Source organism: Triticum aestivum, chromosome 4B, assembly GCF_018294505.1.
Source record: "Triticum aestivum cultivar Chinese Spring chromosome 4B, IWGSC CS RefSeq v2.1, whole genome shotgun sequence".
Classification (NCBI taxonomy): Eukaryota; Viridiplantae; Streptophyta; class Magnoliopsida; order Poales; family Poaceae; genus Triticum; species Triticum aestivum.
Window position 1 is genome coordinate 630,495,151 of NC_057804.1, and position 18,853 is coordinate 630,514,003.

General features: G+C 44.9%; 1 protein-coding gene across 1 annotated transcript; it reads right to left on the reverse strand.

Annotated features, from left to right (window-relative positions):
• Positions 1–7,006: 7,006 nt before the first annotated feature.
• On the reverse strand, positions 7,007–12,250 carry LOC123093702 (uncharacterized). Its single transcript, XM_044515715.1, has 12 exons — positions 12,030–12,250; positions 11,053–11,150; positions 10,802–10,942; positions 10,599–10,723; positions 10,234–10,512; positions 9,948–10,078; positions 9,335–9,411; positions 8,837–8,956; positions 8,638–8,759; positions 8,282–8,557; positions 7,978–8,108; positions 7,007–7,331 (listed from the first exon to the last, which is right to left on the reverse strand). Exons 2-12 carry the CDS (start codon positions 11,138–11,140, stop codon positions 7,193–7,195), a joined length of 1,629 nt encoding a protein of 542 aa, XP_044371650.1. The 5' UTR covers positions 11,141–11,150; positions 12,030–12,250; the 3' UTR covers positions 7,007–7,192.
• Positions 12,251–18,853: the final 6,603 nt, after the last annotated feature.

An 18,853-nucleotide genomic window follows, 5' to 3' on the forward strand; every position in this document is an offset into this window, starting at 1 on the left:
AATGATGTCAATAATACTTAATAGATAAACAAAATTGCCCAAGATATCTCACATATATTTTTGTTGTTGCGGAAGTTGGTCCACCAACAAGAGAATGTTCTGAATACCATCACGAAGGGGCTTGCTGACTAAACGAAGCCTAGTGCCTTCGGTTTATATGATGGTGCCAGTTTATATGACGGTGCCGGGAGCTCCAGCTAGAATTTTTTTTGTTTTGATAAAGTTAAGTATATTTCTTGTTGTCACAATAACTTTTGTGTGTGTGTGTGTTTTTTTTGTGTGTGTGTTCAGTTCGCATTTTCTGAAACTGGGAGGTCTGACGTACCTGCCTATGTTATGAAAATCAAGTGTTTTCATGTCACTTTGTGGTGGCATCTCTTCTGGGCTAACATTTGTTGGAAACCAAGTGTTTTTATGACCAATTCATATGTTAAACTTCTTCAGATAATACATCTACAAACTTATAGAAAATAAACAGTACTGCCATGGATGAACAGACATCTAAGAGAATAACATCGTAAGTTACTAAATTTCTATGCAAATCCAACCAGCTAAGAGAATAACATCATCATTGGTACTCCCTTCGACCCATAATGTAAGACCTTTTTTGACACTAGTGTGGTGTAAAAAGAACTCCTTACATTATAGGGTGGATGGGGTAGTAAATTTCTGTTCAAATGCAGCCAGCTAAAAGAATAACATCATCATCTGTCACAAATTGCATACAACAAATCATCACATGTACACACATGCATTCCTATACAATCCCAGATCTAATGATGAACATGAAAGATTAGTAGAGAACGGGAAGCATGAAGGACCATACATTGGGTTCGAAGGACTAGAGGACAGAGTAGGGGATCAAGGACCGGGGGGCATGGAGGGGCTTTTTGGTTTCCAGCCATATATTACCACACTTTGCCACACCTCACTTTAGGCAAGTTTGACCAAGTTAGGTGGGTGTTTGGTTTTAGCCACACCTAAGGCAAGATTTTTTTTATGAGCAGCGAACCCCACATGTTATAGACACAAAAAGTGTGGCAAGATTCGCTTAGGCAAGCTAAAGTGTCACCAGGGACGGGCCGACCTAGCCAGCCGCCGCCTCTAAAAAACCAGCGATCTCTGCCTCCCACCGGCGCCGGCGTCGGTCTGTCCAGTCTCTGGTGGCCTTAGGGCCATGGAGGCGGGGTGGATCTCGTCCCTTGCCGGTGGGAGGGCTCCGATTTTAGATCTTTTTTCGAGCTTTGCTAGGGTTTGTGTTCTGTTTAGGAAGACGAGACGGTGGCGGCTCCCTGAAGATGGAATAAAGGTCTCCCCGCCTAGCCACCATTCTGGTGATGCGTCTAGCATCATCGGTGGGCGTCTGGAGGTGTGTCTCCCGCAGATCTTTCTTTGGTGGATTTGTTCGGATCTGTTCGTCGTTCGTCTTCGTTTGTATGTTTTCAGGTTGGATCCTTTTGATCTATACTCTTCATCCGCAGCGATTGCTGTTCTGGTGCGTTTGTTCTATGAGACCTTAGCATGAGGACTTCCCGACTGTCTACTACAATAAGGTTTGCCCGGCTCCGGCGAGGGAGAGGCGATGACAGCGGCGCGTTTTTGGCTCGCTTCAGTGCTTGTAGTCATCCCTAGGTGGTCTACGGATTTGATGTAATTTTTATTATTTCTAGTGTTCGTTGTACGACCATGATTGAAGATGAATAGATTAGAAGTTTTTCTCAAAAAAAGGTGTGGCTAACAATTTGAACAACTCAAGTTAGGCAAGTGTGGCAAAAATAATGTGGCAAGATAAGGCAAACATAGTCACAATCCAAACAGTCCGGAGTCACCCTCGTCTCGGATCCGTTCTCCGGCGGCCCCCGGGCACCATAGCCGTGTCTCCTCTCGAGGTTGGGGTTGGGAGAGGGGACCGGAGAAATCCGTGGTTGGCTATGCCGGCCTACCGGCGGCGACGCCCATGGGCGTCGTCCCCTACTTGGTAAAAATGCCCCCTCCCCTCCCCCCTCTTCCTCCCGTGTTGCTCGTGGACCAGGTGAAAACCCAAATCCCTCGGGATTGGGCGGCAGCGACGCCGTGGGCGCCGTCACCCTCAAGGGGGTGTCGTCTTTGGTGAGCTTTGGGGGAAGTGTGCTTGTTCCGGTTGGGGGTTGCTCGGTCTTCAGCAGCCTTGCCGTGTAGCTTGCTTCTCCTCGTGTGCAGATATCATGTATTGCTGATGCTTTCCTTGGATGAGCTCCAAGTAGTTTGGCGGTGGTGTCCTGGTGTGGTCTTCCGGTTGGCAACGGCGTCGGTCGCTCTTTAGCCCTCTGGTGGGCGTCTCCACCTTTCGACGAATCGGCACCCTTCGTGCCAGGGCGAGGGGGCAGGGAGCCCCCTTCTGAGGTGGAGGAGGACGACATCGACGGCCAGAGCCCATGGAGCTGACAGCGGAGCTCCTCCAACTATTGTTTGTTTCTTCCCCAAGCTTTGTTGGTGCCCTGCGTGGTGTTCTGCTCGCTGTGGAGGGCTTCTTCGACTTCTAGCTTGACTTGTGCTTTAGTTTTTATATCTTTGCTAGTAGTTTGTAGTAGCCTGATAGCTTTTACACAGCACCATGTATCAGCTTGCTGTTCTGTTCATTGTTTCCTTTGTTTGTTCGATGTAATCCTGGCCGGTTGATGGCTTCGTTAATTCAAAGTCAGTCTCTTCTTGAGCCTTCGTTCTAGAAAAACAGCCCGGAGTCTCCGTAGACGTCTTGGCAATGGCAGAGGAGCACATGCGTGGAGATCAACCAGTGTGCTGGGGCGGGGGACGACGGGCTGTAGAGCAAGGCGACGACGTGGACTAGGGGCGAATGAAGGAGCAGGGCACGCGCCGGAGTAGGACGCAACTGACGACGACCAGAAGGGCCGGCGGCGGCAAACCTAGTCCGCCGGGCGACTCGTGTCGGCTGTTCGGGAGAGCTCGTTCCGGGATGAGATTTGCGCACGAGATTGAGCTCGTTCAGTCACGCCGCCCCCATTGATTTCTGTGTGTGTGTGTGTGTGTGTGTTGCGGGTACTAGCTAGTGAATTCGTAGGCGTCAGCTAGGTGTCATCTTGCCGGTAGACAAGGTGATTTCGAGCCGTTGGATCCATCAAGTGTAGCCGCTCGATCAGTCAACGCAACATCGTGTCATTCCCCTACTTCGTTGCCCTCTCGGCTATAGCCGCTGCCCCGCGGCAGGGGTGCACCCCTTCGGTCGCTCGCCTTACCAATCACACCCCTGTCTCCCCTTGCAGCAGCTGTCGCCCGCCACGTCTGCTGACGAGTGCTGCATCGACGCACATATAGCCTCTGTACGGTGTCGTGAGCGTTGCATTGCAGCTTCGGCAGCACCGATGAACGTTTCCCAACACCAACAGTCATCGGCGAGCGCTACGCCAAGCACCGGTGCGTATCTACGGCCTCACAAGTGTTGCATCGCGCATCTCCGGCAGCGCTGCATTAGAACACCAGTGCCTCTCAGCAGCATCGTGAGCGCTGCATTGCAACTCCGGCAGCGCCAACGAGCGCTCTATCACGACACCAACAACTGCCGGTAAGGGCTGCATCGGGCCATTGGTGCATCCCCGCAGCATCGTGAGTGCTGCATCGTAGCTCCAGCAGCACCGACGACCACTGCATCCTAGCACCGACAGCAGCTAGCAAAGAGCTGCATAGGAGCACCGATGCATCTCTTCACGGTCGCTAGCGTTGTATTGCAGGATGCGGCGGCCCCTGCAACATGATTGATGGCGTGTGCATCCTTGATTGGAGCGGCATAGGAGCTTGGCTACATCGCCCATGGTGGCGAGAACCACGCGTGCACAAAGAAGAAGCGGCGGAGAGATGAAAAAAAAGGGGATCACGTCTCTAAGGGAAGAAAGAGGAAACATGCGGCTCACGTCCTTGCGTTGTAGTTTTTTTTTAACACAGTACAAATGCAAGCGTTCATATAGACGCACATACACTCACCTCTGTGAACGCACACACGCATACCCTACCTTGTGAGAACCTCCGAAAAACTGAGCCCGCATATCATCTTGAAATTTACGAAGTCATCATAGGCACCTCATCATTGACGGGAACATTTTGTCCCACTGAATGTGCATCGCCGGAAATCCTGAAATAAATTCAGAAATAAATGCGAGCATCAGAATTTAAACCTTTAGGGATACCACAATCCCTCTAACCATCCGACCACAGGGTGGTTCGCCTTGCGTTGCAGTTAAAGTGATAAGGATGGGCGGTCGGTGGGACCAATGAAACGCGGCTGAAATCAGTCGGGCAAACATAATCATTTTCCTAAAACTTAACTTATATGCAACCAAGCTAGCTAGCAATTGGCTCCCGGTTCCATATCAATATCTCATATTCTCATGAACGCTACTACGCAAACGAGTTTTTTTTTAAACTATACGACTTAACTCACAAAAATCATACTATGACCCCGTCGGCCTTTGGATGGCCAAAGAGAAGCTTTTCGGCTTGCGGTTGGCCGAAGAGGACTCTTCGGTCACCAGTTGGCCAGAAAGAGACGCGGGTGGGCTGAAGAATGCATTTTTGGTCGGCGTTTGGCCGAAGAGGACTTTTGGGTTAAGGGTAGGCCGAAGAGTCCCTGGGCGACATTACAAATTAAAACATAGTCCAAACAACATTACAAATAGGCGAAAGAGAAGAATACACATTTCAACACCTTGAAATCTGGTATACTCGGCAACCTTGTGTGTTGTATGTTAACATAAGTGCCGGAATTCCTCCTTCAGTATGTCCAGGAGACGGACAACATTATCGTATGAGTCCAAGAACATCCCAAACCTTTCCTCCATAGCCTTTTGCTTAGCCCTTCAAGCCTTTCCATAAGGAATGTTATAATTCCATCTGACCTTCATTGCTGTATGGATGTGTTTTGTTTCCATATCTTTCTTCTTCACTATCTCAGTATACATGAGTTGCGCAATGAGAGTTGAAGTCAGGTTTGGATGATTCACCAGAAGGTTTTTCCTCACACAATTATGTGGGACGACATCGGTGACAACCCAGTGGATGTCTACTTCGGCACATGCCCGTGGACCTTTCCAGGACAACCTGTTTCAACCTCCCCTTCCTCATCCCCATCAGCAAAACTAGAACCAGTTAATATTATGGACCGACTATTTGCCCAGTATTCTGACCACAAACATTGTGTGACACGTAGTCTGACTCTTTCTCGGGTTGGCTAGCATTCACATCCGAAGGCTGTGACCCGGATAAATCAATCTCGTTAGCCACTTGACTGCCATGGCCGGGCTCATACCCCACGTGCAATTGTAAGATATTCTACTCCTTTGGCACAGGTTGCACTAGGGCATATGGGTGGATTCTTTGGTCCCGGCAACGACTTAATAGAGTCAACCAATGTTGGCTCTTATCTATCGACATCAACTCCCGCTTGACATTTTTACAGAATTTGATCCACAATGTATGAATACTGACGGAACATACTTCAGATCCAACCCAAAACTAGTAGTCAATCACTACTTCAATTGTCTAATGTCCAGTCTGTCCGGGTCTAAAAGTGTCATGACGCCATTTTTAAACTCGCTAAGATCAACCCCAACTCATTATATCAAACATTACCAGGGTCGTAGTAAACAGTCAAATTTACTGATTTAGACATTTTTCACCTGTCAGACATTGCCATCTTCTCATTAATCTCAACGGACAAAATTATTAACTGCTACACTAACTAACCGCTAAAATGCCACCATAGACAAATTAACACTAGAAGAATGCACTATGACTTATCTACACTAACTAAATTGTACAACTCAGAGAAAATTTGTGACAACACGGTTATACCTTTGGCGCGTGTATCCCCGGCTTCTTGCTCCTCTCTTCAACTCAGCGGCACTGGCCACCTCGCGGAGTACTTGCACCACCGGACAACACCACCGCTGCCACCACGACGACCGGAGGTTCAACTCCGAAAACCACCCCAGCTCTACCTCCTTCTCACCACCTCCTCCTCCCCAGCCGCACCTCCTCCTCACCACCTCCCAAGCCGCACCTCCTCTAGCCTACCATGGTTCCTCCTCACATGTACGCACAAAAACCTATCCCATTGAAAAACAATGACCGTAGACCGCCGGGAATTGTGACGATCTACTGTTTTTGTGGCTTGGATCTGAAAATGGATGCAAATCGAAGGAGATCGGCGCGGGGTGGAGATAGGACAGCCAGAGGAAGAAGACGGCTGCGTCGGCCTTATCCGGACCTCTTCGATCGCGGGTAGGCCGAAGATCTTTTCGGCCGCTGGTAGGCCAAAGACGGGCTCTTCGATCGTAGGTAGGCCGAAGCCCACCTCTTCGGTCACCAGGCCGCTGACAACTCCTTTTCGGCCCAGTTGGGGCACACTTCGGCTTTTCGGCCCAGTTGGGGCACACTTCGGCCAATGGGAGGCTGAAGAGCCCACTTCGGACAACCGCAGACCGAAGAGCCTCTCTTCGGCCAACTGGAGGCCGTCGGGTGATATTTTTGGTTTTTCTGCGTCAGGGCGTATAGATTCCAGATTTGATATAAAAATCATCACAGTTCAAAAAAAAATCTGCGAACGTTATAACTCCGGCTGATTACCGAACGACACGCTGTGGCCACCACTGATGCAGTCGGCCAGCAAACTTCTATACCGCTATTGGACTATCGTTTGGAAATTGACCACGAAACGTCATGTGCACAGCAGTTTCGTATTCTCATATGCCCTACGTATGTATACTTTCAACCCGATGCATGTGCGAGCTGTCAAGACATCAGTCGATCGACGTAAGTCTCAGTCGCCAGCAGAGTTCTTGAAGGAGTTTCCCGTGAATAATGAGAAAGTTTCTCAAGATGGATGATGAATATACGTACAAGAGATTCCTCAAAATGATGTATTACACGCAAGAAGCGACATTCTACAACGAGTGTTGGACATAGAATTAAAATAAAACAGTCGATCAGCGGTTGTAATTGCCAAACAAATAACTCAAGAATCCAAGTAAAGTTTATTGGACAACCATGTATATCTGAAATACAAGGGAGTTGGTATAGAAATAAACACAACTGAACAAGGATATCGCTCATGAGTAGTCTGGAAATTCACAAGGATACATTAGTAACAAGCAGTTCCATGATTGATAAGAGTGCAGCTACACACAACCAACAAATAGTCTCACTAATGCCAAGCAAACTTTGAATATACATCATCTAAACTATCAACGTACACGTCGCTTTCTGGGAACAAACCAAACGGTATAGGGTACCAAGTTGGTATAAAATAACGATGTCTTGGTTCAGGCCAACTGTCATTCGCGCTACAAAATAAAAAGAAAAAAGAATTAGTGTTAACATCATATAACTGAATCAGATTCATCAATGAGAGGGGTCTCTGTCTCAGCACCACGAAATGGTTCAAGTTTTCAACTGTAGGCCTTATTAGAACCAACTTTTATCGTTATATCAGAGGAAATTTTCAAATTGTTGGAATTAGCTCTGAAATTTCAGATATTGTTCCATCATTTCCTTGGAGCATTCAAAGCAACATTACTCTCCCTCGGTCCCTACTCTACTTTAAGGTGAATCAGTAAGGGCCTTTGGGCTACTATATAGTCTCTACTGTTGGCCTCTACTCCCTCCGTAAAGAAATATAAGAGCGCTTAGATCACTACTTTAGTGATCTAAATGCTCTTATATTTCTTTACAGAGGGAGTAGCTAACAAGCCATAGATTGGAGCCCAAATGAGGAAAATTGATCAGCATCATGTCAACTGTGTGGGCCCTTTTTCATGTCCAAACAAGAGATGCCTAAGTAATGTTGGGATGGTAAGGAGGTGAAAATTTTAAACATTGTGGACGTTGTTGGAACACAAAAGCCATGTACAACTACATGTAAATCTCAGGCATCAAAAAGAGCTTACGCAAACCTGAACATTACACCATGACAAAAAATATTGGGCATACCGTTCTTCATTGAAACGTCTCATGACTTCCTGAATTTTTTCCCTCGGTAGGTACGGGGTTTCTTCATCATGGAAGAAATTCATACCAACAAAATTCCCTCGAGCATCAATAAGAGGCCCTCCAATTCCGGCCTGGATAAAGAAAAACTTAAGTGACTAGAAAACGGGGGTGCCAAAAAAATATGATATGTATAGTTAATTACAGATTAAATTCAATATATTCAATGATGAGTTGATCATATTTCTAACACAAATAATTATTTTGCCTCATGTGAAACATATGTGTTGGCAAAATATACATATACCTTGGTGATTTTACAAGTGGAAATCCTAAGCTCTTCACAAGCAAGTTTGCCTTTTCTGTCAATTAACACCCCTCTTGAGGCCATTAGTTTCCGATGTTCAATGAGTCGCCCTACAGCTAAAACCTCGATATTAGGGGTGAAAGAAATATGCCTCCTCAATCCCACTGCTGTAGAACCGCAGGAACCCATGATCTCTACAACCGCAACATTATAGCATAGATCATAATGTCTCAATGTCCCCGTGACTTGTTCTGTATTATTAAGGTACACTTCAATCTGCAATGATAAGGTTATAAACTGGTTCATAAACAGACAAAAAAAAGGCACAAACAATGCTATGCACTACCAGTGCCAACCTGCAAGTTATCATCAATCTTGTTTTCATCGCCAGAAATTTTAACCAAACTTGCCGAAGTAAGAATTCTCACGGGAATACAGTCTATAATTAGGCCTGTGCAAGCAAAACACTTTGACTTTCCTGCGCACATCATAATTTTTTCTTTAATAAGCGGTGAAATAAGAGAAATAAAAATGAGGATATCGCAACACAATCACCATTGAATGAAGCAAGTGAGACAACACATCCAGCCATAGTGCTTGCAACATCTTCACTGAGTGTGCTCCAGATATTGTCCTCGAATTCCTCTTCAAAAGAGTTAATCTCATGCATAGCATCTGTTTAAAGAAACGTGACATGTCAGTTGGCACTCCTCAAATAAAGCGGTTGCAGCATTAAAGGCATACTCAGAAAAATTAACAGCAGCAGCTCGCCACCACATAACATAGCAGGTGGGGGACAACCATCACGTATTAAAGGTTCACTATAATCGTGCATGAAATATGTACAACAAGGTGAGTCAATTAGCAAATGTATCTTATCACTAAGATGCAGGGCGCGCCTAGCGCGATGGTTGAGTCTTCCCACTTGTGGCCTGGAGGTTAAGAACCAGCCTCCCCAATCCCACCTTGTGTGGGAGCTTTCAGCACTTGATACGCCTTCTTTATATCGTATCGCTAAGATGTTGAAGTATACCACAAAAACAAAGAACTAACCTTTCGGCATGCCAGCATTATTTGCCTTGGTTGTGATTGCTTCTTTTATACCAGCAACCACTTGATTACTTTCAACCCTACACGTTGTTCAAAAACACATCATGACTAATCCACTGAAAGACGAGAAGTCAAGAGATTATTAAGAAATTGATTTATCAAACAGGGGCAGAAAGGAGGAAGTAGGTTACAGTCTTACATATAATTCACAACAAAATATAATTGAGCAAACAACACAGCAATCTCTAGAAATGTCATGAATGTAAGTTCTAGTATCGATACTATAGTTTTAAAGTTTAGACCAAAGTTTGATTACACTTTTAATTAGCAATGTATTAGCTCAGTTTAGTCTCCAAAGCAGGGCGGCATGCCAGATGGTAATGGCACAAACGTCCAGGTTCACAAAATGCAAAGCGACTATGATGACAGCAGAAAAAAGATGGAAATGTACCGAAGAAAACACTACTGGGTAAACCTCAAATACAGTTTGGCACCCAAAACAGAAGATTCAAATCAGACAGGAATGTAGGGTAGCACAATGGGAGGACAAGCTAGCATGGTAAAGCCAAACAGAGAAGCCACAGCTTGTAAATACTGCAAGTCTAGAAATACCAACCTAACTGTCGCAAGGTACCCCAGGCATTCAAGAATTTTGTTCACTGGTGTGAACATAATCCTTTCGCCACTTTGGAGGTTCATTCCAACAAAGTTCCCATCAAAATCAATAAGGGGGCACCCAATCCAAGCCTAGCACAAAAATAAAGTGAGAATGAAGAAATTTGCACAGGAAAAATAGGATCGATAGTATCTCAACTGATAATCCAGTGGGTATGCGATAGATTTAAGCTATATACATCTAATTATTTCCAGCATGCAGAGAACTAAGAAAAACAGCACCTCACCATGTTCATTTCATATGTGGAGAGCATAAGCTCACAGACTCCATCACTTGCACTGCCAATTACTGTCGCATTTGTGGACTTTAACATGCCTGAGTCGAAACAACACCCCACAGCTACTAACTTACTATTCGGCTCAAATTGCATGGCATGGCTACGACTGAGATGTGCTTCCTGAAAACCACGTGCGCATCTGATGTTCACAACAGCAAGATTATACTTGAAATCACAATGGTGTAACCAGCCAATGACAACTTGATTACTGGGAAGACGCACTTTAATCTGCATCGATAAACCAAGAATAGGTGAACAGGATGATACTATTATTCATAGGCAAAGAAAAGTAGAGAGAAGTTTGCAGTACCAACCGTCAAGTTATCAGTGATCTCAGAATCTGAAGACCCAACTATATTAGCTGAAGTCAGAATACTTGTGGCATCAGTACATAAATTCTCAATAAATATTCCCGTGCATTCAAATAGCACTGTACTCCCTACAGATTATAATAGTTTCGACATTGATTACTGAAATACAGATATGGAAAATAATGGGCATGTAACAATATAATTACCAACGAATGAAGCAAGGGAGACAACACTCTCTGACAGTTTCGACTCAATCTGTTTGGTGAGTTCACTAGAGGAACTTTCCGAGGATTTAAGCAAGTTACCAAATCCATCTTCAAAGGTAGTAATATCTGGATGGATGGGTCCTAGTTAATTAAGGAAACATGGTACTGGTAAGCAATTGTGAGTGCTACAGCAGTTTTGCCGTGTAAAAATACTTGCAGGGAAATAAAAGGACGAAGAATCAGTGACTAACGTTGCGTAAGTACTGTTTTGCTAGCACTTTTGTTTTCATTAAGGCATCCTATGTCGTTGCTTCTTCGCTTGCGCTTGGTATTCTGCATCTTCCCAACCCTGGAGTCAATGAAACAATCCAAATGCCCTTTTGAACAAGCAGAATATGGTTGTAAAAACTGTTATACTGGACACTAGCAGGTATCTGAAAATACAAGTAATTTTACATGAAAATCCCAAATCTGACGAATCGATATACTATGATGGAAGCTGTGTACAGAAAAAGAAACCCAGTGACATCAAACGCCTCAACTAACTTGAACAGAAAATGCAAAAACTAGCTGAGATGACAGACAATTGCTAGAGGTAATTAAGGTCATTTGGATATTGCAAGTATATAAGGGGCTGCTCGGATCCTTTGCCAAGACAGAAATTACCCAAGTAGCCTTGCTGGCAAAAGCAAGAAACTGCCTGAGGCAAGGCGATCACGCACCGCAGGCCTGCAGCAGTGTAGTGGGTGGGTTAAAAGCCAGCAGTGACCCTAGCAGCTTTGATACTCCTTTTATACAGTAAAAACATCAGCTCTAATGACTGATTTTGCTGTTGACCTCTTGCTGTCTGTCCTGTTTTAACCTCCTCATTTTTATAATCTCATCTTCTCTTGTAAGTACGGTGCATATTTTGATCAAAGACTTCTACGTTTGTTAAAATTCACTGCAGCTAGCCAAGTCACTTATTAGCGTATTTGTTAAATAAACTGAATTTGCTGTTGACCTGTTGTTGCCTGACATTTTTTTCTCTCTCTGTTTTTTCAAGCCCCTCTTCTCTTGGAAGTACTGCACATACCTTCAAGTACAATATGTCAATCCCGAAGATTTCTACTCAAATTAGTGGAGATGAGTAGGTACCTCGTAAGTTAAGAGATCGAGACGAACAACCCTTGCTTTGAACGACCGGGTGCAAGGGGACCAAACAACTAGCCTTGGAGGAACAACGCACCCTGGCCGCTGTGGCAGAGGAGCGGCGGTGCGCTGGGCCCGGGCGTCAACGTCCCGGTGATGAAGAAGGGACCGTGGAGGAGTAGAAAACGGATTCGGCGAGGAGAGGAAGGAGGGGGCGCCGCCGGGTTCCCTGGCACCGTCGAGGCGGCGGCGCCGGGAGAGACGGCAGTTTGTGTGGGGTTGGTATAGGGCAACGAGATGCAGTTTGGGTGGCAGGATCTTTATCTAAGAACAACTCTAGCAGACCCCGCATCCGCTCCCAACGCGTAAAATAACCGCCAAAATGCGGGTACGGGCCGGAAAGCCTGCCCGACCAAACCCTGCATCCTGCCCCGGCCCGTAAAAATTTTTAGGGGGCGCGGCAAATTCTCCGCCACAACCCGGGAAAACGCGGGTTTCCCCCTCGCGGTTGCGGTGCCCTGCATCGGAGAGAAGCAGTTGGCGGGAGGGACATTTCAGCCCGCGCGTTTTTCCCCTCCTTCCGCCGCCACCCGCCCTTTGCTTTCGCCACCCGCCGCCGGCTATTCCGGCCATATCTGCGGGGGAATCGCGCCCCGGGGCCGCCCCACAACCTCCCGTGTCGAGCCGCTGCACCGTCTCTCCGGACCCGGCGAGAAGAGCCGCCCCCCGTCGCCGCCGCCGCCGAGGATCGACCACCGTCGAGCGCACCCCCTCGTCGCCGCCACGGGATCAGCCGCCACCGGTGAGTCCCTTTTTTGTGATTTTTGCGAGCTGCGTAGTAGATTGACGCGCCGGTGTGCGTGTAGATGGAGTTGACCCCGTGCGAGAAGTTCTTGCTATCTGATTCGTCCGATTCGGACGACTCGGATGTTGAGAGCATGCTTGCGAACTTCCGGCAGCAAACATTAGTCATGGCGCTTGCCGTGAAGGAGCATGAAGACGAGCACCGACGAGATGTTGATGCAAGACTATTTCGCGGAGAATCCTACATATCCTCCGCACCTCTTTCGGAGAAGGTACCGAATGCGCCGATCCCTCTTTGTGAAAATCGTTGAAGCTTGCGAGACAAATTGCTGGTATTTTACTCAAAGAAGAAATGTCGCGGGTTTAAAGGGATTTAGTGCATATCAAAAAATCTCCGCAGCTATGCGGGTGATTGCATATTGCAATGGTCTCATTTGTTTGCTAGGCTTGCTAGTGGTGATGCTCCTGCTTACAACTACACTATCAATGGCCATGAATACACAAAAGGGTACTATCTTGCAGATGGTATATACCCTTCTTGGTGCACATTTATCAAGAGCATCAAAGAACCCAAAACAAAAAAACAATGTGTGAATTTGCAAGGGTGCAAGGCAGCCCGAAAAGACATTGAAAAAGCATTCGGTGTTTTGCAATCTAGGTTTGCCATTGTCCGTGGTCCTGCTCGTTTTTGGGATAGAAAAACCTTAAAGAACATAATGACATGATGTATTATCCTGCACAATATGATTCTTGAAGATGAGAGAGGATTGAACTTAGAATTCTTTTACGACAATATGGGTAGCCGTGTCAAACCAGCAAGAGACCCAAACCGCATTAGAGCTTTCCTTCAGACATACAAGGAGATTGAAAATGCAGACACCCACTTTCAACTTCAGGAAGATCTCATTGGGCACCATTGGCAAAGGGCTGAACAGTGACTTATTTTTGTATTCATTTGTATTTGTATTTATGACAAATTTTGTATTGCACTATTTAAGTTTGCTATGGTTATTTAAATAATTATTTGTAATGCGAATGATTATTGTATTATGTTTGATTGGAATAATTCAGTTTGTTTTCGATTGTTGAATTATGTTCTATTTGATATTTGCGGGCTGATGATATGCGGATGCAGCAGCGCAAAAAGTAAACCCATAAAAAAGAATATTCCACGAATATACTTTTTTACGGATCTGTTTGGGGGGTCTGCATCTGTGTCAGCCCAAGCCGACCCGTAAAAGCTGTTTTGCGCGAACTGCAAACGCGTTTTGCGGGCCGGCGGGATGCAGGAACTGCTAGAGTTGCTCTAACGGTCTACAGTCAAAGATAACTCACGCAGATATGATCTGAAGATTTATTAGGGCATCTCCAACGCACAGCCTCTTAACTAGGCGAGTAAAAAAGAAATACGGTGGATCTGATTAAGTACCGATGGAACAGATCTGAGTTTCCAACGCACAGCCGCCTAAACAGGCGCTTGGAATTATTAAAAAAACGGCAACAATCTACAACAAATTAGCCTAAGCGTCCGACTCTTCTTAAGGCAGCGATGCCGGCCTAATGCCGGCCGATGCTGGGATTGAAACAGTCAGTTGCCAAATCGGGTGGGATCTAAGCGTGTGCATTGTATATGCCCTTAAGAGAATTATAAGCACGATAGAATGCCCGTTATTACAAAAAAAATTGAAAAAGGTATCTTCAAGTTTCAGAAAAAAATCTTATTTTTTGCAAAAACGTATTCATGTTCACTACGGATCTGTAAAGTTGCATTCTAAAAATTACCGTGATTTGTAAGCTACACACGAAAAAAATTGCCGACCCCAGGTCAAAAGAACTCGGCCTGTGTTTCAGTGAACGTATTTGTCTTTTTTCGGTCCGAGTATGAAATATTATTATAAAATTTGCACCGTTTGCATTTTTCGTCCGGATCTTCAATAACTTCGATATGCTGCCTTCAACCTTTGTTTGTTTTATTTTGCATACTGGTTTTGTCTTGAATCAAACTTTGTAACTTTGATCATATTATTTTAATAAGTAGCAACATCTATAATAGAAAATAAATACAATGTGATAAATATATTTCATGATGGATCTATTAATATTGATTTTCTATTGGGAAGGTTGACCTTTTTCTTCTACTTCCCATGTTCCAGTATATAGATTTCTGTCAAAGTCAAACATACGCATGTTTGGCCGAGATTTTAGAATAAAATATCAAAATCAAAACCCAGAATCAATAAAAATGAAAATATTTCTAAAAACTTGGTCAAACATGCACAACTTTTTCTGTGGGGTAAACATGCCCAAATTTGGCTTCCGAAAATACTAATACATATTATATTCTGAAACAGGGGGATATAAACTTGGTCAAACTTCAAAAAACATGGACAAAACTAATATACAAAGTAAAAAACAAATGCAGCTGTTGTGCAGTATACTTAAGAGCCTGACTAGACAAAACCTCCTGCATGAGGTAGGTTTCATGCATCGCTAAACATCTTTATAAAATATTAAGAATGAACTTCTTTTCTCCTCACAACAATGATAAGTTGAACATATCAGATTTTGTGGAATTGATCCGATGAAAAAGCAAGTGTATATTTGCATCCATATCACTAAAAATGCCTTTGTAAAAAATTTAGGCATGCACAAAAAAAGTAAATTACCGTCCAAAAGGAAGTTTTAGTGCCAATATGTGTTCTTCACACAAACTAATTAGTTTTTCAGTATGTTATGAATTATTTAGGTGCAACGAATTTTTCTAGTTTATCATTGTTATACATCATTAAAAATGATTTTCTATGTTAGCTTTTGAAACAAACATGCCGAGGAAACCATTTTTCTATGTTTTGTTAGGGCATGCATGTATTGGTATTTTTGAAGCATCTTTGTGTGACAAAAATTCAGTTTGTAATACAAACATGTTTTCCTCTCAATCTTCCTTGCAGAAGTCGGTGTTTGCGGATGTCTATTACCTCTACTGTTGATTCAGTTCAATTTTCAATTTCCAATGGGCGACGTACAACCAAAAGAAGAAAAAGCTAGTATAGTTTTTATTTTACTTCTACTGATCGTTTTGCATCCAGTTGTCTTTTCATTGTACTGGCTATTGTTTTCTTTGTTAATTATCAGATCTAAAGGTGCCATTTGGGTGTCTTTTCTAAAAACAGTGTAGTGTTTCTTTATGAACAAGTCGGAAGTTGAACATTTGTTATGCATTACCCGATGTTTCTCTATATATCATCAAAACTGCATTTTACTTATTGTATTGAAAGGCAAATATGAACATAAAGTGAAGTAAGAATATTAGTGCAGTTCTGGAATACTGTTTCCGAGGAGCACAACGGTTTCAAGATGCTTAGCTCTAGAAATACAAACAATTATATTTTTCACTTTTTAATTCAAATGTCTACCAACTCAAATGATGCCACAACGGGCTAAAAGTACAAGGCAAGGGACATTCAAGCCGCACACACATAAAAATTGTACATGTTGAGCAGTGGCTTGAGAACATATGTGATGTGGATGGTATTAAGCAATTTGGAAAGTCGTTGAAGTGCGGCTACAACAGAAATGTGCATATTAGCATATCAATGCAAAATTGTCGCCCCTTCGCCAACTCGTCTAGATCAAATCCATTGTTCCCTGTCACCATCTCATCGATGTGAAGTGTGTCGAAAGGCAAGTTTAAAAATAATGCAAGGTAAGAATGTCGCCAATTCAAGATGCTTATTTCAAGAGATATGAGCAACCCATATGTTCATAGTGTATATTAAAAGAAAACTATCATCTCAATGCAATGCAAACGACTAGTTAAAAGTACTGGACAAGCATGTCAGACACGACGCACTCACCCCCACGTACACAACAAATCTACATGTTGAGTTCTCATTTCTACATAAAGCGGCCACAACAATAATGTGCATATTAGTGAAACAAAGTAAGGTAAAGCTTGCATTTCACGACAGACTCATTTGCACGCCTACGTAACACACCATTGGGGTTTTCGTGATGTCACCAGGTTTAGTTAGCACAAGGATGAATTTCAAAACTTGGAAGTGGTTGAGCACCAAATTGGCTTTTAATGGCTACGTCTACAACAACTCATCGGCAACAACTCCAGTCAACAGCGTCCGAGTCGTCACTAGCATCCACGCCTCTCCCGTTGTGACTGCGGGAGGGAATAGAGGAGAGACAAGGAAGGCATCGGAAGGGGACGCAGTCACCGCCCCGGGTGTCGACCCATCAGAGATGCAGGTGATGATGGTGAAGCGGAGAAGACAACGCGAGCACGATACTTCAAATCCAGTCGCAAACGTCCGTTTCACTCCCGCTACGACTGAGGGGGAATGTTAGAATATAGTTTGGGTTTAAAGATAGAGATAAGGAGTAGATTGAATAGGTTTAAACCATGTATTACTTATCTTGTACTCCAAGCCTCTACGCCCTCGTGTATTTTATATATACCCCATATGAGGGTCAGATCAATACTATAGAAACAACACAAATATCCAATCATCTCATAATTTCTACAGTCGCCGCATCATACTCGCCGGCGGCTGCCCGTACCTTGTTGCTGATCACGCTTCCCCATCGCATGGCGCTGCCTCCGCCTCCGTCCGCTCCTGCCTTGACCATGTAGCCGATCTTGGGCTCGCCGAACATGGAGAATGTCACGACCGCCGCGTACTCGCTGGCAGCGGGAGCTTGAGCACCACCGGCGCCTCCTTGAGCCGCAGGAGCGGGGCGGCGTTGACCTTGGCGCTCTCCGTAACGGACGTTTTTTTAGGAAACCTCCGTCGCCCTGTCGGGAAAATTGGATCTTTTGCCCCACTTTACTTCTCCATTTGATAATTTGCCCCCCTGAGAGGCTACTGTTGGAAATATGCGCTAGAGGCAATAATAAAATGGTTATTATTGTAATTCTTTGTTCATGATAATTGTCTATTATTCATGCTATAATTGTATTGACCGGAAACCGCAATACATGTGTGAATACATAGACCACAACATGTCCCTAGTGAGCCTCTAGTTGACTAGCTCGTTGATCAATAGATGGTCATGGTTTCCTGACCATGGACATTGGATGTCATTGATAACGGGGTCACATCATTAGGAGAATGATGTGATGGACAAGACCCAATCCTAAGCCTAGCACAAGATCGTGTAGTTCGTATGCTAAAGCTTTTCTAAATGTCAAGTATCTTTTCCTTAGACCATGAGATTGTGCAACTCCCGGACACCGTAGGAATGCTTTGGGTGTACCAAACGTCACAACATAACTAGGTGGCTATAAAGGTGCACTATGGGTATGTCCGAAAGTGTCTGTTGGGTTGGCACGAATCGAGACTGGGATTTGTCACTCCGTGTGACGGAGAGGTATCTCTGGGCCCACTCGGTAGGACATCATCATAATGTGCACAATGTGATCAAGGAGTTGATCACGGGATGATGTGTTATGGAACGAGTAAAGAGACTTGTCGATAACGAGATTGAACAAGGTATCGGCATACCGACGATCAAATCTCGGGCAAGTACTATACCGGTAGACAAAGGGAATTGTATACGGGATTGATTGAATCCTTGACATCGTGGTTCATCCGATGAGATCGTCATGGAACATGTGGGAGCCAACATGGGTATCCAGATCCCGCTATTGGTTATTGGCCGGAGAGTTGTCTCGGTCATGTCTGCATGGTTCCCGAACCCGTAGGGTGTACACACTTAAGGTTTGATGACGCTAGGGTTATAGAGAAGGTATGTACGTGGTTACCGAATGTTGTTCGGAGTCTCGGATGAGATCCCGGACGTCACGAGGAGTCCCGGAATGGTCCGGAGGTGAAGATTGATATATTGGACAAAGGGTTTCGGAGTCCGGAAGTGTTCCGGAGGTACCGGGTGATGACCAGCATGACCGAAAGGTGTTTCGGGAGCCCCGGCAAGTGTTGGGGGGGGGGGGCTTCATGGGCCAAGGGGAGGGGGCAAACCAGCCCACTAAGGGGCTGTGCGCCCCCCTCACCTATTCCCACGTGACCAGGGGGTTTAGGGCGCCCCATCCAGGGTTCCCACCTCCTGGCTTGGGGGCCAAGTCACCCAAAGGGGAGATCCCACCTGCCC